The 26,297-nt window shown below is 41.9% G+C and overlaps 1 protein-coding gene across 1 annotated transcript in view; it reads left to right on the forward strand.

Annotated features, from left to right (window-relative positions):
* The window catches only part of LOC117562062 (chloride channel protein 2-like), a gene marked incomplete at its 3' end in the record, with an annotated part of 82,037 nt that overhangs the window by 25,620 nt on the left and 30,120 nt on the right, over positions 1-26,297 (forward strand). The window contains 6 exon segments of the mRNA XM_034239838.1: positions 3,116-3,185; positions 4,031-4,141; positions 9,608-9,821; positions 19,812-19,945; positions 21,894-22,084; positions 24,328-24,439. Coding sequence (XP_034095729.1) covers positions 3,116-3,185; positions 4,031-4,141; positions 9,608-9,821; positions 19,812-19,945; positions 21,894-22,084; positions 24,328-24,439 — 832 coding nt within the window.

Genomic DNA, 26,297 nt, shown 5'->3' on the forward strand with positions numbered 1-26,297 from the left:
ATTGTTTCTGATAGCAACGTTTCTGATTGGGCCGTGGGTCCACATTTCAGATATTACGTCATATTGAACGCAAATCTGGATCAGCTCCGTTGTTCCCCGTTTTTAGAGATTTGGGTACGGAGGAAAAGAGAGAGGGTTTTATTTGCTGACGCTGCGTGAGTTCCCCGACACACCGGGGACACATGTTGATGTAGAAAATACATTGAAAAGTGCATTTTGCATGATAGGTCCCCTTTAAATATTGCATAAAAAATATAACGATTTGAATAAAAAATCTTAGAATTTGCTTTAAAAATATCACAATTCGATTTAAACATCACATTTTGATTAAAAAAACATTACAATTTGCATACAAATGTAAGATTTGCTTGACATTTTTTACAATTTCAATAAAAAAATCTAACAAATTGCATCAAAAATCTTCAAATTTGCTTCAAAAATCTTCCAATCTGCATTAAAAATATAATATTAGAATGCATTTACAGTCTATACATTATCCTCATTTGCTTTATAGAGTGCAACTTCACTAATTATGACCATTATTCCAGCCTATTGTAATTGACTGCACTGGAAGGTCTTTAATGAACACTTCCCATGGAGTCAATTGAGGTCTAAAATGGCTTATTGCAGATGTACAAATGGATTAAATTGCATTATAGAGCAGTGTTTAAACACTTTGTCCGACAGCTACACACCTCAGAGTTCAAGACCTTTGTAATAAAAGGAAAGTCTATGTTATGAGATCACACATCCTTTAAACCTTTCGAGCTCTTATTACGTTTTCAGTCTCCGTGTGTGGGAGGAAGAATTACAAAAGGAAGAAGAAGACGATCCGAGAGATACATTACTCCGTCTCTTTTTCCCATAAGGCCCATTTTCGTGTATTAAACTGCTTTTTTGTTCTGGTAATCTCTGACGGCAGCTCTGATTCTCGTCTCTGAGTCACCAGGGCGAGCGTGGGTGTGTGTGTGTGAACACCTACGCTCGTATGTGTGTGTATGAGGTGTGTGTGTGAGGTGTGAACACAGTGTATGGTTACCGGAGGAGATCCATTACTTCACCATGGCAGCCGCCTTAATTACAGCTAACTATAGACGCAGCGGAGGGAGAGAGACGGAGCAATGAGTGTAATTAAAAAGTCTATTTGAAAGCATGACATTATTACACAGAGGAAGTTTGTCTAATGGCTTGTACACCACTCAGATTTATACTTCTTCTTCTGTGCACGCAAACAATGAATGTCACAAATGTTCAACTCTGCCGAAAGACTGTGTGTGTGTGTGTGTGTGTGTGTGTGTGTGTGTGTGTGTGTGTGTGTGTGTGGTGTGTGTGTGTGTGTGTGTGTGTGTGTGTGTGTGGGTGTGGGGTGTGTGTGTGTTGTGTGTGTGTGTGTGTGTGTGTGTGTGTGTGGGTGTGTGTGTGTGTGTGTGTGTGTGTGTGTGTGTGTGTGTGGGTGTGTGTGTGTGTGTGTGTGTGTGTGTGTGTGTGTGTGTGTGTGTGTGTGTCCAAGCATTACTATACTTGTGGGGACCTAAATATGTTTACACAGTCACGTGTGGGGACTCGCCTCCCTTATGGGGACAAAATGGAGGTCCCCATAAGGGGAATCATTCATTTTAGGGTGAAGACTTGGTTAGGGTTAGGCATGTGTTGGGTTATGGTTAAGGTTAAGAAGATAAGTCCTCCAGGAAATGCATGTAAGTCAATGTAATGTCCCCTGAAGTGATGTATACATGGTGTGTGTGTGTGTGTGTGTGTGTGGTGTGTTGGTGTGTGTGTGTGTGTGTGTGTGTGTGTGTGGTGTGGTGTGTGTGTGTGTGTGTGTGTGTGTGTGTGTGTGTGTGTGTGTGTGTGTGTGTGTGTGTGTGTGTGTGTGTGTGTGTGTGTGTGTGTGTGTGTGTGTGTGTTGTGTGTGTTTCTGTAATAGCCTAAATACATTTTGTAAGAGAGGGCAAAAATGAAAGTGTTTTTTTGTGCAGAAATGCCCAAACTATTTAATATAAGGTGTGTGTGTCTCAAGTAACACACATATCCATCTAGCTTAACATTTTGCAGTTACTCTTATTTTATTACATACTTACATGAATAGATGCACTCCACTTGTATATGTTTAAGTAAAACACGAGGCAACAGGTGCAAAGGTACATGCCTAATATCAGTAAAGCAGGAAGTTAATCTCGTTCTCAGTTTCTCTCCCAGGCTTCCTGTGTGTTGCTGTGCACATTGTGTTCAAATTATAACTTCACATAAAGTTCAACAGAGCGCATGTTTACAGTGAAAACAGATTTTAAGCCTCATATTTAATTGTTCTTTTGGTTGTTTCACAGCACTTTGAATTGCCTTGTGTTGAAAAGTGCTATATAAATAAACTTGCCTTGCCTTGCCTTGTTTCCAGATTGAGCACGAAGCAAAATGTTGCCCCTCATTAGAAGTCGATTCGCGCAGGAATTTGTGTGTGTAGTGCGTTGGTATTTACTCAATTCGAGTCAAACACCTTGGATGTGAAGTCTTCTCTCAAAATCAATGTGATCATGCACTGAAAATGTGTTTAGTCAGCTAATTCCAATGTCAAGGATATAATGATTGATCATATATTTACTGTAGAAATGATCCATATCAACCTAGCTGTCTCGTGTGTGAGCTGGATTTTAATGAGACATGTAACTTCTAAGGAGTTCACACTAGTATTTATTAGATCTCTTTACTTTTACACCATCTTAATAATCTACTTTTTCTTTCCAAGCCCCCTTTAAGACTCATATCTGTGTAACCTTTTTATTTAAACTTCCGATAATGCTCACACATTGTCAGTGGTGACATTTCCCTCTGTTTGCCTTTTCCTAATTAGCCGTCTCTTCCGCTGGCCCTGCACAGTGACGGCCAATCAGTGGGCCGCTCATTACCCAGGGTTCATTGCAGGGTCTTTGTCAAATGAAGAGTGAAAGTGACAGCTCAATCTAACCTCAGCAATAAGCTCCGCATGGCCGCCTCCTCACTGATAGAGGACTCAACTGTTCCATCATCAGGATGGCAGTGGAGAGTTAATTGAAATGCCACCATGTTCTGTCTTTTTTATTTCTTCTTTTTATTTAACTTTCTCTTGTTGCTGCCTTAGTTCTGGATGTCAGCGCTGGCCACCACCATCCCTGTGCCCTGCGGAGCCTTCATGCCAGTATTCGTCATTGGTAAGAATCGGTGTGTGTGTGCCGGCCTGTGAGTGTGTGTTTGTGTGTGTAGTGCAGTGAAAGTAAGTGCATCTGTGAGAGTGAGGTCGATGAAAGGTACAAGAGTAGATTAATACCACACTTGTATACGTCCATTACATATGAGTTAAAACTGAAGCTACAGTTTTAATTTGAGCTTAGCCGTTTAGCATAGCTTAGCATAAGAAGCTGTGTGTGTGTGCATGAGCGTGTGTGTTAGAGCAGCCAATGAATATGTGTCTGAGAGTGAAGTTGCTGAGAGGTACACGAGCAGATTGATACCACACTTATTATGACCAATTAGCCTAGCTTAGCATAAATACAGACTGGAAATTAGGTAAAAACTGCTAGCCTGGATCGGTCCAAATATGTACACACCAACACTACAAAAGCGTACAAATTAACAGTGTGTGTGTGTGTGTGTGTGTGTGTGTGTGTGTGTGTGTGTGTGTGTGTGTGTGTGTGTGTGTGTGTGTGTGTGTGTGTGTGTGTGTGTGTGTGTGTGTGTGTGTGTGTGTGTGTGTGTGTGTGTGGTGTGTGTGTGTGTGTGTGTGTGTGTGTGTGTGTGTGTGTGTGTGTGTGTGTGTGTGTGTGTGTGTGTGTGTGTGTGTGTGTGTGTGTGTGTGTGTGTGTGTGTGTGTGTGTGTGTGTGTGTGTGTGTGTGTGTGTGTGTGTGTGTGTGTGTGTGTGTGTGTGTGTGTGTGTTGTGTGTGGTCGTGTGTGTGTGTGTGTGTGTGTGTGTGTGATGTGTGTGTGTGTGTGTGTGTGTGTGTGTGTGTGATGTGTTTGTGTGTTTGTGTGTGTGTGTGTGTGTGTGTGTGTGTCAGGGGCAGCGTTTGGCCGTCTGGTTGGAGAAAGCATGGCAGCCTGGTTCCCAGATGGCATCCACACAGATGGCACCATCTACCCGATAGTGCCGGGAGGCTACGCTGTCGTGGGTAAGTTAGAGTCACAAACATGGCACCCTACTCTCTGTTTTCTCACTTTCTGAAGTGTTATATAATGTTTTTGTTTTACTCTTTTCCTCAAAGCCATTTTAAGTTTTGCTCTAGCTCTTAAAATATAGGAAAAACATGATAAGGATTCACTTCCTGGTTCTTCTTTTTGGACATGAAACACTCAGTTAAATGGTTTTATTGAGGGTTTGCATTACAAGTCCTCTTATATATGTTTGATATAAAAAATATAACTCTTAAGTAGGGTTGGGAACCGAAACTCGGTTCCAGATGAGAACCGATAAGAAAATGCCGGGTACCCATACAAAATACACAATTTCGGTTCTGCTTAACGGTTCCTAAACGCGGTAGACCCTGTATTCCACCGGGTCCGTCTGCGCCTCGGCGCCCCGGTGGAATACAGCCAGGGTAAGGGCGGACTGGCCATCTGTGTGTTCTGGAGAATCACAGAACGGCCGGTCGTCAGCGGGCCGTTGACGACCGGCTCGGCACGCTGACGGCCGGCTCGGCACGCTGACGGCCGGCACCGCCCTTCATTTTTTAAAACGGTATCATGTAAGTTGCGGCGACAGAGGTCCACAGTTGCCCCGCAGCGAGGCTCCTCCCGTAGACAGTTCACGAGCTCAGTCACTTCATAACACCAAAGATGGGTCGCGGTAGACGCTCTAAAGTGAGGCTCCACTAAGAAAGAAAAAGACGAGGCACAGTGTAATGCCTGTTAATAGCCACAGGCATAGCTCAGTTAAAATATACATGCAATACATTTGTATTGCATGTATATTTTTTATTTGTAAAAATATCAGTTAAAGCTTAAAAGAATAAAGATGTTGTTGTTATCTAAACGTTTGACCTCTTTCTTTTACAATTTTGGAATCGAAACGGGGAATCGATAAGAACCGGAATCGATAAGCAGAACCGGAATCGGAATCGATACATTTCAAACGATACCCATCCCTACTCTTAAGTCAATTAACTTTTGTCCGGATTAAATGATAAATATCTGTGATTGCATCAGTTTTGTGATCCAGACGATGTGTTTTTTTACTCTACATTAATTTCCTGTGAGGCATCAGTGGCTCCACTTGAGTAAAATAGACTTCTCTAGACACCGTTCAAAGAAAATAAATCAAGATAAATATTTCCTACAGCTCCAGGTTAAGACTCTAACCAGACTGATGAAAGGAGGCACAGGATATGATCAGACTCAAACACTCGAGACAGAATCAAATTAAGTCCGGCAGAAGCTTGAAATATGCCTGCTAAACATTTCAGACACCATCCGACAAACAACACACTTTCACAACCCGGGTGCTCAGGATCTACTTAAAAGTTCAGAAGTGGAAAAAGCATCTTGTGAATTTAAAACTAAGGAAAAGAAAGTGGACCAGTGGAGTTGTTATTGGCCCTGGATTCATGGAATAAAACATGGCATAGAGTTGAATGTATTCTCCAACTTCTGGCTCAGTTTTAGTGAATTTAATTGTTTAGGTATTTCCTATTTCTCTACTCAACATTATCCTTTTTCTACTACCTCTTTCAGGGAAGTTATGTGTCTGTCATGGTTTGTTTGTCAGCAAAACTACGGGTAAACTACTGGTTCATTTGGACGGATCTGAATTACAGGGCTGACAGTTCGTGATGGGGAATTTGTTAAAATGAAAAAAACGCAATACATTTTAGGTCCTGCCAACGCTAGCTGTCTATCAGTAACCACACTCACGTAAAGGTCCCCTATTAAACTGTTTTTCATCAATATATCACAGGTCTCAGATATATCCAGAGCCTGTCTCTGATTGGCTGAAACACCAAACAGATAATGGCAGCATTACCCATAATCCCCTCTGTTTCAGCCCTGTGTCCAAAGTGCTGATTCTCTGTCTGTTACTTTAGATGAAAATAAGGAGCCCCTCCCCACGCCCCTCTGAGAGACATTTGGTTACAAAGAACTCAATGGTGCTCTAGGAGGAGATTCAGGTGATAAGGGGGGGGGGTGGGGTTACCTTGGTTGCTGATTGGCTAATGGTTACACAAGACAACACATCGTTATGACATCATAAAGTGGCCCAAATCTGATCAGCTCATTTTCAGACAGGTTTTTATAGAAATGGATCAAAAAGAGAGAGAATCTTTGTTCCTGAAACTTTCAGAGTCTCTTTCCACAGAGGGGACACATGTTGATGTAGAAGAGACATGAAGAAGAGGGGACACATGTTGATGTAGAAGAGACATGAAGAAGAGGGGACACATGTTGATGTAGAAGAGACATGAAGAAGAGGGCACACATGTTGATGAAGAAGAGAAATGAAGAAGAGGGGACACATGTAGATGTAGAAGAGACATGAAGAAGAGGGGACACATGTTGATGTAGAAGAGACATGAAGAAGAGGGGACACATGTTGATGAAGAAGAGAAATGAAGAAGAGGGGACACATGTAGATGTAGAAGAGACATGAAGAAGAGGGGACACATGTTGATGTAGAAGAGACATGAAGAAGAGGGACACGTGTTGATATAGAAGAGACATGAAGAAGAGGGGACACATGTTGATGTAGAAGAGACATGAAGAAGAGGGGACACATGTTGATGTAGAAGAGACATGAAGAAGAGGGGACACATGTTGATGTAGAAGAGACATGAAGAAGAGGGGACACATGTTGATGAAGAAGAGACATGAAGAAGAGGGGACACATGTTGATGTAGAGGAGACATGAAGAAGAGGGGACACATGTTGATGTAGAAGAGACATGAAGAAGAGGGGACACATGTTGATGTAGAAGAGACATGAAGAAGAGGGGACACATGTTGATGTAGAAGAGACATGAAGAAGAGGGGACACATGTTGATGTAGAACAGACATGAAAGAAGAGGGGACACATGTTGATGTAGAAGAGACATGAAGAAGAGGGGACACATGTTGATGTAGAGGAGACATGAAGAAGAGGGGACACATGTTGATGTAGAAGAGACATGAAGAAGAGGGGACACATGTTGATGTAGAAGAGACATGAAGAAGAGGGGACACATGTTGATGTAGAAGAGACATGAAGAAGAGGGGACACATGTTGATGTAGAAGAGACATGAAGAAGAGGGGACACATGTTGATGTAGAAGAGACATGAAGAAGAGGGGACACATGTTGATGTAGAACCACGTCACGTTCATCCCCTAATGAAGCAGCGTGGCTAATGAGATGCAGAGGGTGTTTCTCAATGTCGAGTACGCTTGCTTGGTAGCACATGTCTTCCGAGTCACTTCCTTCAGAAGCGAGGCAAGAATCCTTCCTGGCATTCGGAAAACGAAGAGTGGAACAGGCGAGCAAGTGTGAAGGTGTGCGTCACATGAGAGGCCCCGCCTTAAATGTTCCGCCACAGATTTGGGGAAATTGGTCCGTGCGCAAAGCATTGTGGGGATTTTAAGACCGGAGTCTACACATGTGCAGCCTCGAAATTTCTCCAAACGAAGTACGCAGGGCTCGGTAGAATTCCAAGTATGCTGGACATTGGAACAGTCCTTCGGTGGCACTCGATGACGTAGTATGCTTGAAATAGTGGCTCTGGAGCAGCTTTCCTCGAGATTGAGTTGTTGTTGTTGTTCTTGTTGTTGTGCGTCCTCCGCTGTGCGACCTGTTGACAGCCGTGCTCATCGTGACTCTGTTTCCCTGTTGTTGTTGTTGTTGTTGTTTATCTGTTGTTGCACAGTAGCTGGTGACTCAGACCTCTCATCTCTCACCCTCTCGCTTTAAGGGTGAAACGTTAGGATTGGCAGAAGCATTCATGAGAGGAGGAGAGGCGCGTTCAGGCCTAATGATGTTACACAAAAGAACAATGAGCGCGTCTCACACCCACCATCTGCTCTCCTCTCTCTGCACTATACGTTAATGCTTTTTCATTCTCTACTGTATTATGTTTCTCATCTCATTTATCAGATTGCACTCGTTAATTTTCTCTGTTGAGCAGTGAAGGCACCATTTACCTCATGCTGCTTTTTCAAATTGCTCTTTCTTCACAACACTTTATTTGGGGGGGTGAAAAAATGTAGGTTTGCTTTGAATAAGTCGATGTTTGCCATATGGACAAATAAGATTGTGGGGAGAGGAAATCTGGTTTGTTGGGATGAGAGAGCCAGAAAATGGATGAAAATGTTTGAGTTAGTTATTTTTAAAGTGTTATGGTTGAATGGGCTTGCTCTATAATGCTGTATATGATCGTATTGAACAGAATTAGAGTCATATTGATATTGTGTACTCTTCTGTGGTGGCAGCAGATTAACTGAATGACCATCCATGCTTATGATAAAACAGAAACTCATATTTAGGCCTGTCGCGATAATCGATAAATTGACTTATCGTACGATAAATAAAAATGGACTCGATAACTTTTCTGAGCTCGATAAATTGCCGTTTACATGAGGATGTGACCAGCATTTTAGCTAGGTGCGCTGTGAGGGGCGGGGCTGAAACACAGCCAGGTCAGGACACTCCGCGTGCAGCAGCGTAGCAGCCAAATTAATAATATAGCGACAAGCGGGAGACGTGTGACTTACTCGCGGGGAATTTAAAGTGAAATGGAATTGGTTACTGTAAGGGAATATTTCTGTCTTACTCATAAGTAAGAATATACTCCTAAGATATTTAACCTTTTCTGTGTGTTGACATTTACGACGAACCATAAGTCTGTTATCTGTCTTAAGGAATGGGAAGTCTCAGCTATTGTTGACATTACCAGTTTTATGACCGGTCAACTCTCGGTCACAGAGCCAAAGAGTCAGATAAGTGATTCAGTGTCTCCAGGTGTTCACTCCCCAATATGCTCATTAACTCTCTGTAAACTAGTTAAAAGATCAGAATTGACATGACAACCCACCCGTGCAGTCAGAACCTTTTGCTGCTGTGACTTGTGATGTGAATTCTCCGGCCGTATCCTTGCAATAAACTATCATTGTTTGACATCAAAGCTCCAACTCTCCATTGCTGCAGAAGTTTCCCTTACAGTTACAAGCATACTATCCACTGAGCCACAGCCTCATATGTATCATTGTTTATTTATTTGTGTGTTTTTATACAGTTTTAGGACAGTAGGTGTGTTGGATTCTCTCTGACAGTGTATTTATTTCCCCACTAAATGGAGAGATTACCTGCCACAGAAAACGCATGAAAATATAATGAAATACAAACATTTGAAAGCGTGTTTTTTGGCAGGGTTAATTAAGATAAAGTGTTAGCAGGAAAGGCATCAGTGTAAGGCCTTTTAGTGCAAACGAATGTTACATTGCTGGAAAGATATATAGGAATGCAGCTTCTTGGTCATTTGAAACCGTTTTCATTGTGATGGATGATGCCCCTGAAACCCCTCCAAGGCCCTCCTTTATTTAGCACCCAGACCTCACCTTGAAAACCACTGATCCAAACAATGTCTCCTCTCCTCTGTGTGTTTCTCTCTCCACCCAAAGGTGCGGCGGCCTTGTCGGGCGCGGTGACCCACACGGTGTCGACGGCCGTCATCGTGTTTGAGCTGACGGGCCAGATCTCTCACATCCTGCCCGTGATGATCGCCGTGATCCTGGCCAACGCCGTGGCCCAATCGCTGCAGCCGTCGCTCTACGACTCCATCATCCGGATCAAGAAGCTGCCCTACCTCCCCGAGCTGGGCTGGGGCCACCACGAGTACGTACAGCGAAACACGCCCGCACACATTAACATCTCACATGAATGATACAAATGATATTTTGTTTCAGCGGCAAAGCAATGATTAATATGAATATTGCGAATACTTGACTATTAAGTAATACATTGAAATAGGTCGTTATAGGATGTGGAATTAACAGAGAAAATTGAATTGAGGATGAATCTACAGCTGACTTAGCTTAACTTAGTACAAAGATAGATTAAACATTCAAAACATAACATGCTAAGAGGTGAGCTGGAAAGATGCAGGAAGCACATGTTCATGTTCACAGAGCATTACTCATGTCATCCACATACACACAAACACTATACTAACTTTTAACTAGTTAGCATGATATTGTTAGAAACAGAACATCTTGCATATGTTTGCTTTCACTTTACTCTTTGCACATTTACGTACGGTTGTAATCCATGTACAACCCTGGACATTTTCAAAAAAGCCCTCAAAACGCACCTTTTTACCAAGGCTTTCGCCACTGTATAGTTAGTTTAATAGGTTTATTTTTCCGCTACTTACCCCCCACACCCCCTTAACCTGTCTGCCTTTTTTCCCCTACTCCCCCCCCCCTACTCGACTTGTAAAGCGACCTTGGGTTTCCTGAAAGGCGCTATAAAAATATTATTATTTTTATTTTTTTTTTTTTATGTAATCCTGTTTGGATTATCACTAATATCACTGGATTATTAGAGCGTGCTTGAGAGGGGAGGGACTTAGAGCGTGCTTGAGAGGGGAGGGACTTAGAGCGTGCATGAGAGGGAGGCACTTAGAGCGTGCATGAGAGGGAGGCACTTAGAGCGTGCATGAGAGGGAGGCACTTAGAGCGTGCTTGAGAGGGGAGGGACTTAGAGCGTGCTTGAGAGGGGAGGGACTTAGAGCGTGCATGAGAGGGAGGCACTTAGAGCGTGCATGAGAGGGAGGCACTTAGAGCGTGCTTGAGAGGGGAGGGACTTAGAGCGTGCTTGAGAGGGGAGTCACTTAGAGCGTGCTTGAGAGGGGAGGGATTTAGAGCGTGCTTGAGAGGGGAGGGACTTAGAGCGTGCTTGAGAGGGGAGGGACTTAGAGCGTGCATGAGAGGGGAGGGACTTAGAGCGTGCTTGAGAGGGGAGGGACTTAGAGCGTGCATGAGAGGGAGGCACTTAGAGCATGCTTGAGAGGGGAGGCACTTAGAGCGTGCTTGAGAGGGGAGGGACTTAGAGCGTGCTTGAGAGGGAGGGACTTAGAGCGTGCTTGAGAGGGAGGGACTTAGAGCGTGCTTGAGAGGGGAGGCACTTAGAGCGTGCTTGAGAGGGGAGGCACTTAGAGCGTGCTTGAGAGGGAGGCACTTAGAGCGTGCTTGAGAGGGAGGCACTTAGAGCGTGCTTGAGAGGGGAGGCACTTAGAGCGTGCTTGAGAGGGAGGGACTTAGAGCGGTGCTTGAAGAGGGGAGGGACTTAGAGCGTGCTTGAGAGGGGAGGGACTTAGAGCGGCTGAGAGGGGAGGGACTTAGAGCGTGCTTGAGAGGGAGGGGACTTAGAGCGTGCTTGAGAGGGGAGGGGACTTAGAGCGTGCTTGAGAGGGGAGGGACTTAGAGCGTGCTTGAGAGGGGAGGGACTTAGAGCGTGCTTGAGAGGGGTGGGACTAGAGGCTTGAGAGGGGGATTTAGAGCGTGCTTGAGAGGGAGGGACTTAGAGCGTGCTTGAGAGGGGCGGGACTTAGAGCGTGCTTGAGAGGGGCGGGACTTAGAGCGTGCTTGAGAGGGGAGGGACTGCAGGCACGGAGCAGAGCGCTGAACACACACGGCTCTTATTAAAACGGCGCTTTCTCACCGGAGTACTTTCCCCCGTCATTCTTAAAGTACCGATACTAATGAAACGGAGGAATCGTAACGTTTTTAACGGCAGGGTATCGCGGTACCTTTCAAGTATCGGTACACCGTGCAACACTAGGGCACATGTCACCTTTTCATATGTTTGCTTTCACTTTACTCTTTGCACATTTACGTACGGTTGTAATCCATGTAATCCTGTTTGGATTATCACAATGCCATATTAGATATCAACTATGTTCTGTTACTAAGCATGAACAAGTGTCTTTGAAGGAGTTGGACAAACACGTCCAACTCTAAGTTGGTTAACAAATGTTGTTAGTTTGTTTTTTTCTCCACTGGCCGGGTGGAAAAAGTGTTTCTCTGAATACAGTATGGGAAAAGACTCCATTACGTCGTTTCAGCAGCAAGTATCGCAAGAAAAAAAAGCAATGTTTAATATTAATGTTGCGAATACTTGACTATTGGAGATTAACCAAGTCATAAAATGGGTCACTATAGGATGGGAAATTAACAGAGTAAATTGAATTAAGGATAAACAGCCAGTTAACTTGGTAAGTGCAGTGAATTGTGCCCGCACTCATCTCAAGATTCAAGATTCAAAGCTTTATTGTCATGTCAGCAGCTACAGTGTAGATATGGCAATGAACATCTTCAGTCCCTCCAACAGAGCAGCATGAATATATATAGGACATAAAACAAATAAAATAGTGCAAGAAATTTTTTTAATGTGCAAGTGAATACAAATAAAATAGAAATAGTGCAAGAAGAGTCTATATACAAGTACATGGAATATGATATAATAATAATATAATAATAGATTTATTTTGTTAGCGCTTTTACAGGTGCTCAAAGACGCTTTACAGATATAGTGAAAAGAAAAACAACAAATAATATATATATATTAGGGCTGTCAAGTTAACGCGTTAATAACGCGTTAATAACGCGTTATTAACGCGTTAATAACGCGTTATTAACGCGTTAATAACGCGTTAACGCAAAACAAAATTAACGCCACTAATTATTTTAACGCGATTAGCGCATGCGTATTTTTTGTCCTCGGCCGCCCCGTAGTTTCAGAGCGCATCGAGTTTAAAATACCATCTACAAGCTGATGCTGACAGCCCCGCTCCTGCCGCCCGCTTGTGGCAGACCACACTTCCACGCTCACCAGCAGGCACCGACTGGCTATCGGGAGGACCGGGAGGGTGTGTGTATGTGTGGCCCGAGCGAGCGAGAGAGAGACCTTACGTGTATTGTTGTTGTTAGCATCTGGTGCTAGCTAGCTGCGCTAACGGATATGGAGCTGTTTCAATGAAAACAGAGGAGCGACATTTCGCCACAACTGCGCCGAGCACTTGACTTTATGCAGGAAGCCAGACAGTGGGACATTGTACGAGAAGTCAGCACACTCAGCTCGGATAGTGCGCAACATGATTGCAGCTCCCGTTCGAGCATATGCCTTGAGTTGCACATAGCTCCAATGATCCATCACACACACACACACACACACACACACACACACACACACACACACACACACACACACACACACACACACACACACACACACACACACAGGTTGTTGTGTTTAATATTCATGAGAATATTTGTCATTGTTCAAATGATAATAAACATTAGCATAAAGCATATTTGTCCACTCATATGTTGATAAGAGTATTAAAAACTTGAAAAATATTCCTCTAAGGTACATTTAGAACAGATCAAAAATGCGCGATTAATCGCAAATTAATCGCACATTTTTTATCTGATTAAATATTATATATATATCGACTGACAGCCCTAAAATATATATGTAATGTATATATATATTTATATAATAATATATAGATAGATAATTTGCAAGATGCAAACAGATTAATGTTATCTCACATAACAATACATTTGATATGTTGTTACAGCTCAAAAACAGAACAACGCTCAATATTAATATCGTGACTGTTAAACGTTTAAAGTCATTATTGTTAAATGGAATCTGCAAATACTGTAGAAATGAGATTGAAGAAAACCTTCTGAAACCACTGAGAGAGATTGGCTTTAACACGCTAGAGGTTTCCAGCTAAAGGATTCACGGTCACATTGTTTTGTGATTGCTTTCATTTCCATTAATATTTATTAACACAATACTGACTGGGATTACCAGCTGCTCCTTGTCCTCCGAGCTCGCTGCCGAGGCATTTCAAATGTGATTGTTCTCAGACGATTATTGAGATTTTGGCAAATCATTAGGTTGAGACAATAGCTCGGATGCATCGTTTACAAATGGTGAGTAATGAGGAAAACATTTATTTGATCCTCCATCTGTTCATCAGTTTCTGTGATCGTCCTCTGCAGAGTTTCAGCTCCGTCACTTTCTCTCTCAGGACCTCCGCTGACCCTCTGTGTGTGTGTGTGTGTGTGTGTGTGTGTGTGTGTGTGTGTGTGTGTGTGTGTGTGTGTGTGTGTGTGTGTGTGTGTGTGTGTGTGTGTGTGTGTGTGTGTGTGTGTGTGTGTGTGTGTGTGTGTGTGTGGTGTGTGTGTGTGTGTGTGTGTGTGTGTGTGTGTGTGTGTGTGTGTGTGTGTGTGTGTGTGTGTGTGTGTGTGTGTGTGTGTGTGTGTGTGTGTGTGTGTGTGTGTGTGTGTGTGTGTGTGTGTGTGTGTGATAACTGCCGCATACAAGAGCTGAGGTGCGGGGGGATGACAGCCTTGCCCCGTCCAAGCTGAATGTGTTTTTCACTCAAACTGGAAATGATCCATCTCACACCCACGCAAGTGTCCGCACACACACACACACACACACACACACAGGAACACTTGTGTAACACCTGCCGTGCGATACACACATAATGTGGCATTTACATTTGCTCACGCACCCACACGGACATGGAGGGAATTGGCTTTTCTTATCTTTTATTTATGTAGAGCTTTTGAAGATATGACACACACACACACACACACACACACACACACACACACACACACACACACACACACACACACAGATCACATGTACGGAATATCTCCTGCTTCTTCTTTTAGTCAGAACCAGAACAGCACATGTGATATTAGAGCTTCCCGATTTGGAAAAAGATTGCGATTATTTTGACTGATATTGCAATTTTGATATTATTTCTGAGCCTTTCTTTAAATCTCTTGTTTGAAAACAAATCAAATGTATATTTTATCCCCATTATATATTCCTTTAATTGCCTTTGTGTTTAGGTTTATGGATATTTATTATCTATACTTTGTAATGTGAAGCTAATATGGAGCTACAACCTTTGTTCTATTCTTCTTTGGTAGTTTTACTCACTTATTTATTACGTCGGGTCCTCTCCTATTTGTTTTGTACTGCCATTAAAGCAGTGCTTCTCCGTGACCGCCCCCTAGTGGTCCGTGAGTATATTGGTAACATTTCACATTTGAAATAAATAAATACATTTCAGTTTTCCGCACTCTCGCGGGAATATCTCAGCAATGGAGCGAGCTTAAGTTTCACTTTCGATTGCATGATATAGCCCAGCGCAACACCTTCATCACACATGTTGCCACTTGTTTGTACCATTTTCAGGCGATTTGTAATCTGTTCTAGAAAAACGATGTGTTTTTTTATATTTGTGGAGTTAGGTGGTCCGCGAGTGTTTTTTTATTGGTTAAGTGGTCCTTGGTGTGACAAAGTTTGAGAAACACTGCATTAAAGGCACGTACCTCCTGGATGCTCGAGTCAAGTTTTCCTTTTGAATTGCCTCTAGAAATGTCAAAAAACAAAGCTGATTGATCGCTAAAGGACAACCTGGATGATCGTTTTGAAACATTATAAACATCACCAATGAAAAACATGATCTAATCTGAGAATCTGTACCAAACACAAATGTTTCTATTAAGTCTGTACAACACCAGGGCTTTTCTGCGTCTCCTGTCTTTACCAAATACTGTCATTTAGATATTGCACGTGTCCATAATTGCACTTTCGATAACATTTTGATTAATTGTGCAGCTCTATATGAAACCTTTCTCACACCCGCCTCTTGTCTTCTCCCCTTCAGTGTTTGAGTGGCATTTCAAGTGTGGGAACAATTACATAACATCCGTCTGTGTGTGTTGTTTGTTTCACTATCTGTCACACGGTGTTTCTTAGCGTTTCATAACAGCCAGTTAGAGATTTGAGATCAGATAAATTAGAAAAACAGCTGACAAAAAAAAAAAATTAACGATGAGAATGATCTTAAATAATTAATAATAGACACACTCAGGTAATAGGATCCTTTTAATATTTAAAAATAACTGGATCTACAGAACCAGAACCAAAAACACAGATGACAAGGAGACTATAATCAGCTCATTTTAGAAACCTTAGATTCAGCTCACTCTTTGATGGGGCTTAAAAATAAATATTTAACCCAACAAAATAATCTTATATATTATCTTTCGATCATTTTCATCCAGAAACCCCCCGAAAAAAGTTAAAATGTGTGCATTTAAAATCAATTTTGAACTTTAGCCAATTTGGTATATCAGTCCCCAAGCTTTCATCATACATTCACACACACACACACACACACGCGTGCGCACACACACACACACACACACACACACACACAGAAACACCCACTCTTCGGCCCAAATGTTATTTGAATTATTTAATGGATCCATATTTGTTCTTCTTTTTCTTAACGTAGACCTCTTTCCCTTATCTCCATAACCACATTATATATTCCCCTCATGTTCCTGCTCATATTTATTTGTTCTCTCGTCCTCTTTCTCCTCTCAGGAGGTATGATATAAGTGCATAACATCAGTCGCTCTGTGCCATTTGTTTTCCTAGCATTTCATAACAGCCAATTATTGTTTGTTAAATTGTTGTCTCTGTTTGTCTGAGCAAAGCCACAGGAGACGATCGTATTTCACATATTCCTACGGATCATTTCAAGCTTTTATTGGCTTCTATACTTCCCCCTACACACACACACACACACACACACACACACACACACACACACACACACATTAATACACATCAACGCCCTTAGCCTCTCCACTCCACTCTGGACAATATGGATGATCTGTAAGCCAGGATTTATAACCCTATTAGTCGGTTTATCTTGGCTCAAAATCTATAAGCTTGAGGCTTAAAGCGAGATACCTCCAACTGATCATATGTATTGCCGAGCGTTGCAGGAGGGAAGGTTCAATTAAGACGAAACCAATCAGATTTCATCAACTGCCTTTTGATGTCCTGAGGGAAATCAGTGCTGGCAGCGGCTGTGGTCAGTTCACACATTAAACGGATCCATAGCAAATTAAAATGGATCAGAAAGAGGGAGATTTCTTTAAGAGGGATGTGTTTTTTAAAAGGTCCTTTTTATGTATATTTTTCTGATCTTTCTATCAAACCCTATAGCAGTGATTTAAGCTTTATCCCATTCATTTAATTTAGTTGATTTCAGTGATAACAGTAGATTAGTCATGGAGGAAAATGTCTTCTGATGACTGAGAAGTTATGTATTTTATTTTGCGATTAGTTTACAAAAAACAGACATCTTGATAATGCAATCTCCAGAAACTAACTTCAGGCTATAAAGGAGCTACAGCTCGGTCACATGACTTCACGTCACCACCGCTAAGCTAAAGGTGGCTAATGTTGGGCTATAAAGGAACTACAGCACGGTCACATGACTTCACGTCACCACCGCTAAGCTAAAGGAGGCTAATGTTGGGCTATAAAGGAACTACAGCACGGTCACATGACTTCACGTCACCACCGCTAAGCTAAAGGTGGCTAATGTTGGGCTATAAAGGAACTACAGCACGGTCACATGACTTCACGTCACCACCGCTAAGCTAAAGGAGGCTAATGTTGGGCTTTAAAGGAACTACAGCACGGTCACATGACTTCACGTCACCACCGCTAAGCTAAAGGCGGCTAATGTTGGGCTATAAAGGAACTACAGCACGGTCACATGACTTCACGTCACCACCGCTAAGCTAAAGGAGGCTAATGTTGGGCTATAAAGGAACTACAGCACGGTCACATGACTTCACGTCAAACACTTGTTTTTAAATCCACCAGTGGGGTATTTACTGACGTATTTTATATTCTAGGACAAAACGTTTAAAACTCCTCAGACCATATTTCATACTAAAAACCAAAAACACATTCAAAAAACCATTGACTTCGAGATGAGGGAACAGGAAGTGGTAAAATGTCGAGTAATCTTTGGGTTTTACGCCTCATTCCTGCACTATTGCACTATTGGTGCCATTTCCTGCTGCTGTACTCAGACCAATGTTCCAGGCTTGTAGTTTTAAAGTGCAGACCCGGGCGGATGGTCATCAAATTAACTTTGTGTTCTGAGAGAGGTCAGAGTATTGAGTTGTCACCACAACAAGCAGCAGAGTCCTGGCCGCAGCCCGAGCCCTGGCACGGCCGCGAGGCTTGGCAGAAGAAACACGGAAACACGGAAACATGAATCGGCTGCTGAGTGTTCGCAGCTTTTGGCCGGCGCGGACAGGAAGAGAGAGCTGAGAGTTTGATTCTGCTGAGGCTGGATCTGCTCACACAATGTCACACACACTTCTCTCCACTGTACGGAGCAGGGTGTTATTGAGCGGTCAGATAAAGGAAGGATGTGTGTTGGCTTTGAGGGAGAGTGCTCATAGATTAGTGTAGAACAAACTGAAAACTCTTCAGTTTATCTTAATTGTACCACTAGAGGAGGGAAATGCAACTTGTATCAGAGCATCATAAGGAACAAGTGAAAACACAGAACGATAAGGTGCTGGAAAATTATTGGACATTTGTTATTGAAATTGCATTATCGACTAGAGCAGGGGGTTCCAACCTTTTTTCCCAAGAGCCCCCCCAAATGACTCCTGTTGGAAGTTGCGGCCCCCCCCCCCCCCCCACACACACACACACACACAAGGGGGGGGGGGGTGGTAATTAAAGTCTCAAAATGCTACAACTTCTGTCACAAACTGGATGAATGTGAAGTATGTTGTTAAAGGAGGATGAAAGCGTAATCAAGGAGCACTATTGGAGTGACTTTGATGGTTATTGGACTCAGGATTAATTCATTTGGATTCCCGCTGTATGGAGAAATGAAAGGACGGCGGAAGTGGAAACAATTCACAAAGGGATTAAACTGTTTAAAACACATGCTCAAAGTAAGCCGGATTTTGCCGATGTGTTTATGTGGATTCAAAAGTCGTAAATAATCTACAAAATGGAGGAGAGCGATCTGATCGGAGCAACTGACAAATAATCCAACTGAACCCGTCATGGACAATGACTATGTTTTAAAAATGCGCTTATCCAGAAAAGCCTGGTTTGGACACTTTACGGGCAGAAGAAACATTTCTATAGAAAGAATTATACATTTCTGTCTTTTTATGCCTTTAATACTAACTTGAATTTGTATTCAAATGAATGAATCAATTATTTATATTTTATTGTAATGTAGAGACAAGGCTTTTAGTGACAATCATGTATTGCCTTAGAATTATATGTAAAAAAAAAATCTAAATATGAGATTTGGCCTCAAATCATCTGAGGCCTGGCGCCCCCCCTGCGATCTTTGGCGCCCCCCCTGTGATCTTTGGCGCCCCCCAGGTTGGGAACCACTGGACTAGAGCAATATTTATTTCAGATATGGTGAAATAATCTGAATTAAATAATGTTTCGATGACAAGTCACACCTACAATAATTGAGTATATTTTTCAATGATAGTTAAATACTGTATGAAATAGTATCCTTCCCTCCAATAGGCAGAATTGTTTGTAATTTCAGTATCACATTATTGCAACTATTTATTTGTTCCAAAGCTTAACAATTATTTTGTGCTTTTTTTGTGTTATGTTGTTGTACTTTTTAAGTGTAATTTGTGTGTGAATAAAGCTTGTTTATTGCAGTGGGAACAAAGGAAAACGTATAAATCTATCGCACTTCACCCGTAAAACACGCAGAAATTGTAATTGATTGACTTTAGAGGCTTGATAATTCCTCAGAAAAAGTGTCAATGTCTACGTTTAAGCAAGTAGTGTATACGTTTAGACCATATCTCTTATTCTTTTGACTGTTTTTCTCACCTGTCCTCTATCCTTTATCACGATAACCACTTGATAAATTCCTCTCATGATCCTCCTCTCATTTCTTCCTCTCAGGAAGTATAATATTCGAGTGGAGGACATCATGATACGGGACGTCCGGTACATCACGCTGAACTGCTGCTACAGAGACCTGCACAACGTCCTGCTGACGGGACACCTGAAGACCCTCGCCTTGGTGGAGTCCATCGGTGAGACATACCACACATATATTTTGTATTTAACCACACTAAGAGACTCAAACAACTCGCTGCTCCTCAAACCCACGTTAAAACACATGCAACAAGTGACAAAGCAAAAGATCAAAAGTCAGTCAAGTTTATTGTCAATCTTTCAGTTTGTACAGACAGAGAGATCGAAATACCGTTTTCCACAATCCTGAATACTATAACAAATATATATACAAATATGTATACACCTATATATATATCCACAATCAACAGACACATTAAAACACATGCAACAAGGCGAAAGTGCCATTACACCAGGGGCTTTTACTCCAAACATTGCGTTAATTGTGAGCTGATTTGCAGCAAAGACCCAAAGAAGTCAATCTCAATCTTTATTTATTTATATAGCACATTTAAAACAACCTCAGTTGACTTAAGTGCTGTACAGGGAACAAATAAAACACATTCAAATGTTAAAATGTTATGTTCAACTAGAATTAAAAGCCAGTGCAAAGAAGTGTTACTATAAGTTTATTAACTTAGACACCTGAAGACCCTCTCCCTGGTGAAGTCAGTCGGTGAGACGTATGGCACGTACGCACTATCTGGGTCACAAATATTTTCAATTTCACAACAATAGGATACCCAAAGAAGTCTCAATGCTCCTCAAACCACGTTAAAACAGTGACAAGGGAAAATATCTCATTACTTCAGGAGCTTTTAGTCCACAAATGGATCAATATAAAAGTACATATTGTACCACAGTGTATAACAAAACAGATGAAGGTCATATCTTAGCACCAAGCATCTTTGAGCATTAGGAAAAGCGCTATAAAAAAATCCAATGTATTATTAATATCCATCTCTGGTTTCGATCACGTTGGACTGAGCATCATTTCATTGTGCACAAAAAACAAACCTAGCAACCTTGGTGGCTCGTTAGAGTACGTGATTGGTCGGTTGATTGATTGACAGACTTCCCCGGGAACATCTTTCTGACGCCAACTCACTGAAGTGAGAGTTTAGTATTCCAACCCCGTCTTAATTATGTAATCTTGCCGGAACAATTAGCTGCGGCATTTAACCGAACACACAATCGGCGAGTACGTTCACTACAGCAATTAACTAAAGCAAGACAGCACACACACACACACACACACACACACACACACACATACCATGTATACATCACTTCAGGGGACATTACATTGACTTACATGCATTTCCTGGAGACTTATCCTAAACTTAACCATAACCAATACATGCCTAACCCTTACCAAGTCTTCACCCAAAAAACAAGTATAGTAATACTAGGCCGCACACACACACACACACACACACACACACACATTCACTGCATCCTTATTATGTAACTCAGCTGAGCTTTCCTTCACCATTTCCTTCTTCCTTCTCATATCCACTTTCCTCTTTTTCTATTAGCTTTCTTCCACAAAACTGCTCGATACATTTTCCTTCCTACTCCCCTTTTCTTCACCTCACCGCAAAAAAAACACTTAAAAATACTATTAAAAGTTAGTTTAATTACTGTATTACACTGTACATTGAACAGGTGAAGAAGACGGGGAACAGAACAGCACAATCAGTAAACATTAGAAATTCAAGACTAATATAAAAAGCACAGGTAGAGTTCACAATGCATTAAAAAAAAGAAGCAATTATCAGTTTTTCATGATTCATATCTTTATTAGTACAAATGCACCATGTATATATTGTTATAAGCAATAACCAATAGTTATTGGGGTTTATAATTTGAAATATTTGTTCTAATGTTTCATTTTATTTTCTTATATCTTCTTATTGCATATTTTTTACTTTAACTTCTGATGTTTAAATACAAATCTTTAATTTAATATTTGTTGTCATTCTAAAATGGAGCATCCGTCTGAAAACCAAATTTCCCCCGGGGAGTTAATAAAGTATTGTGCTTTTCCTCTCGTCTCCTCTCCAGAGTCCATGATCCTGCTTGGCTCCATCGAGCGCGCTCAGCTTCAGGCTCTGCTATCGATGCAGCTCGGGCGATCGAGACGTCTCGAGTTCATCCGGGAACGAGCCATGGAGGAGAAGAAACGTCTGTCCGTGGTTTCCAACCTGGGCAGCGAGGACGGCACGCAGCGCGCCAGCCAGGAGGTCCGCTTCCAGGTCAGAGGTCACAGAGAGAGGGATACAGAGACACTTTAGACTGATGGAGATGTGCAGGAATGAGTCCAGAAAAGAGTCAGCATTTATCACTTCTGGTTCAAGTTGGGTTAGGGTTAGAAGCCTTAAATAAGAGTTGTGGTTAAAACAAGCTGAAGAGATTTTAAAGTTTTGTACTACGACATAAAATATGTCAGTAAATGCCCCATTGGTGAATTTAAAAACGGAGGATGCTAACAAGTGTCTAAATTAGACGATTAAATGTCGTCATGCCCAGCATTAGCGTCCTTTAGCTTAGCGGTGGTGACGTGAAGTCATGTGACCGTTCTGTAGTTCCTTTATAGCCCAACATTAGCCACCTTTAACTTAGTAGTGGTGACGTGAAGTCATGTGACCGATTTGTAGTTCCTTTATAGCCCAACATTAGCCTCCTTTAGCTTAGCGGTGGTGACGTGAAGTCATGTGACCATGCTGTAGTTCCTTTATAGCCCAGCATTAGCCACCTTTAGCTTAGCGGTGGTGACGTGAAGTCATGTGACCGATCTGTAGTTCCTTTATAGCCCAGCATTAGCCTCCTTTAGCTTAGCGGTGGTGACTTGAAGTCATGTGACCATGCTGTAGTTCCTTTATAGCCCAGCATTAGCCACCTTTAGCTTAGCGGTGGTGACTATAGCCCAACATTAGCCTCCTTTAGCTTAGCGGTGGTGACGTGAAGTCATGTGACCGTGCTGTAGTTCCTTTATAGCCCAGCATTAGCCACCTTTAGCTTAGCGGTGGTGACGTGAAGTCATTTGACCGTGCTGTAGTTCCTTTATAGCAAAAGAGTCATTAGTGTGTGTGAGACAGAAGCAACATAGACAGCAGTGTACAGATGTAGCGCTTAATTTCAGACAGTTTGAAACGCGAGGGCCGTGATTGGTACGTGATCTGCCCTCGCTCAAGGGAAAACCTCCAGCTTGACTTGAGACCTCCCCCGTGATAAATAAATGTAGTTATTATGACGCCAGCTGCAATGGATCATTGATCCACCAGGGGGTGCAGTGGGGTTCCACACCATAGACTGTAGGTTGGGATCCTGATCTGCCGACGAGGCTCCATTAAAATATAAATATTTGTAGTGAATTACTGAGTTTAGGCACGTTAATAACGTTTTAATGAAGTTGAATACAGTATATTCATATGTGTCAGTGATTTCATGTCAATTCGGCGAACATAAACATAAATGATCGTGGTGAAGATGATGATTAAATTAGGATTAAAAATCGAGAGCCGAGCTGCTTTTCCTCCCGTTCGTTTTTTTCGACTAAACAACATTATTTTGTTAAATAACAACATGGTGATGTTTTGTAAATGATTACATGTCTCTTATTTAGCACAGAGTATGACATCCGTGACATATGGATCTTAACAAAGTTCCGGTGTACATCCAGCGTACTGTATCTGACTTTATTTCACATGAGCTCCAGTGTGGAACTTTATATATACAGTCTATGATCCCAACGCGTAGCGGAGGGATCTTGATCAGCTGAAGGGTGTTATTTTCCCCATAAGGAACAAGTCGCTGCAAATTATCCCACTTATTACATAGCCACATTCTCAACAAAGTAACGACATGACTCCCAATATTAATTGAAATGCTTTTATGGATTTAGAAAATGTTTTTATTGATTTAAAAAATAGTTGTATGTATTGATTTAAATTGACATGCATCCGCTAAGAAAAATAGTCCGTTGTTACCGTTTTTTAAACAGTCTGAATGAAACGGCAGCTCTCAGCTGTGTGTTTCCACACCTAATGGCCCATCAACCACAGATCTCTCCCCCCCTCCCCCCCTGATCTTTCTTCTCCAGCAGCTTTATGGCCGCAGAAATACAGCTGAATATATTTCTAACTATCTTCAGAGAGGCATTTGATCTGCGGAACATTTTCGGGTTATAACCAGCACTTCAAAACTCACATTACAATATGTTTGAGGTCATGGACATGCCAGCATGGAAAGTCATGAAACCTCACAATCCAGGCCAACGGAGGAAGAGTTTTTTTTTAGATCTCAACTACCGTTTCTTTTGGTCTTTTTAAAAAATATATTTTCTACTGTTTCTGCTTCAAATTAGCCACGATCTCATCACTGTGGAAATAAAATACCTATTTATTTAATGAGTCTACAGAAAGAGCTCTTTAGCAGTAATAGGGTGTGTGTGTTTGAGTGTTGTTTTCTAATGTGTGTGTTTTTTGTTTGTGTGCAGATCTCCACTGAGGAGTCCTCCTTCAGTCCTACTCGTACAGTCCCTCAAAAACCCCTCAAACCTGCGCTGAAGAGACCCTCTGTGGTGGAGCGTCCCACTGAGATCCCCACCAGTAAGAAACACACACACACACACACACACACACACACACACACACACTAGACCAAGGGTGCCCAACCAGTCGATCGTGATCGACCGGTCGATCGCGGGGAGATTCCCAGTCGATCGCGAGATGTGTCTAAAAATAGAACAACAATATTCTGTTTTATCGTTAATGTCCTGTAACATAATCTTCCTGTGCCAGAATAATGCACTTGAACGCATCAAAGCTTTATGATTGGCCGGCGTGACCCCATGTGTCGGGGCGTGGCTGGTGGGCAGTGGGCAGTGCACTAGTTCGCTAACGTTGTCCGTGTCAACACCAGGAGTGACAGTCCGCACACACACAAGACCGCAATTATGGCAGAAGCAAAACATATATAATTGTCACTCCGAGTGGGAGGATGATTATTTTTGTATCTATTCCAATTCAAAGTCCATCTGTCTCATCTGCAATGCGAGCGTGGCTTTATCGAAGAAGGGTAATTTAGGAGCGGCATTTCAAAACAGTGCACAAACGCTACGAGACGGAATTCCCTCCTAATCCTGCCCTACGCTCCAAAAGGGGAGGGGCCTGAAAGGACAGCTAAATGCACAGCAGTCCATTTTCACCAGGCTCAACAACAAGAGCAAGGCTGCTACCAGAGCATCTTATCGTGTCAGGCACGTTCTTGAGAAACACATGAAGTCTTTCAAAGACGGTGAAGTTGTGAAAGAAGCATTCCTGGAGGCTGCGGATGCGTAATAAAAATAACAGTAGCATTTCAACAGGTTTTTGATATGATAAAAACTCAAGTTAGATACCGTTATTAATCAGCTGTAAGTTTGAGTTTGTTTGAACTTAGTCATTATAATTATTGTACAAAATGGTATAAGAATGCAAACTTAAATTGATTATAGTCTATTATCAATTCAGGTTAAGAAACTAGTGTTGCTTGCATCCTATTTTAAAGGCATTTATTTTTATAATCTACAAAAAAAAGGGTTTGATTCTATTAATTTTGTCTTTTTTATTGTGTAGCTTCAGATCTGAGTTGTCTTATTAGTAAGCCTAATTTATACTTTTGTAGCAACACTATTTTTATATAATGGCAAAGAAAGGGTTCAGAGTCTTTTCTTTTGTCCTGTGTCATATGTGGCAGCACTGTTCAATGTTTCTTGAAAACATTACCCACTGTAGTGACGTGTGAATAAACTCCAACTGTATCAACAACACTGTTGTGTAACTTCAGTTAAATACTTGTATGTGTGTAGACTAGAAAGAGGTAAGATAAAGGATCTGCAGTATTTTATGAAGTATTAATCGTACAAAGGTCAGTTTTATACAAGTAGAAGTGTGTATTTATCTGGAGGCTATCAGTAATGGCTACGCCTCTCTATTTGGACTGGTAGATCTCGGCAGACTGGCAACTTTAAAAGTAGCTCTTGGTTCAAAAAAGGTTGGGCACCCCTGCTCTAGACAGAAGAGGCAATCAAAAAGCAAAGAACTTGGATGTAATAGATCCATAATGATTGTCTTTAATGGCTTTTCTGTCCTTAAACTCACATGAATCACACCTCCTATTCTCTCTTTCTGTCTCTTTGATAATGCAAAATAAACATGTTAGGACGTATTGATGACGTAACGCAGGGCTATTCAATTAGTTTGGAATGGGGGCCGGTTGATGAAAATGATCCAAAGCAAGGGGCCGGGAAAAAGATTTTTCGATTTTTTTTTCTTTTAGTCGATTACTTTTTAACATTATTCTCAAAGGGCCAGTAAATATCACCCGGGCCGGATTTGGCCCGCGGGCCGCCAATTGAATAGCCCTGACGTAAAGTATTGAATAGATTCCAAACATTTGGTTCAACAGCTTTATTGTTCATACAGT

Source organism: Gymnodraco acuticeps, unplaced genomic scaffold (genome assembly GCF_902827175.1).
Source record: "Gymnodraco acuticeps unplaced genomic scaffold, fGymAcu1.1, whole genome shotgun sequence".
Lineage (NCBI taxonomy): Eukaryota > Metazoa > Chordata > Actinopteri > Perciformes > Bathydraconidae > Gymnodraco > Gymnodraco acuticeps.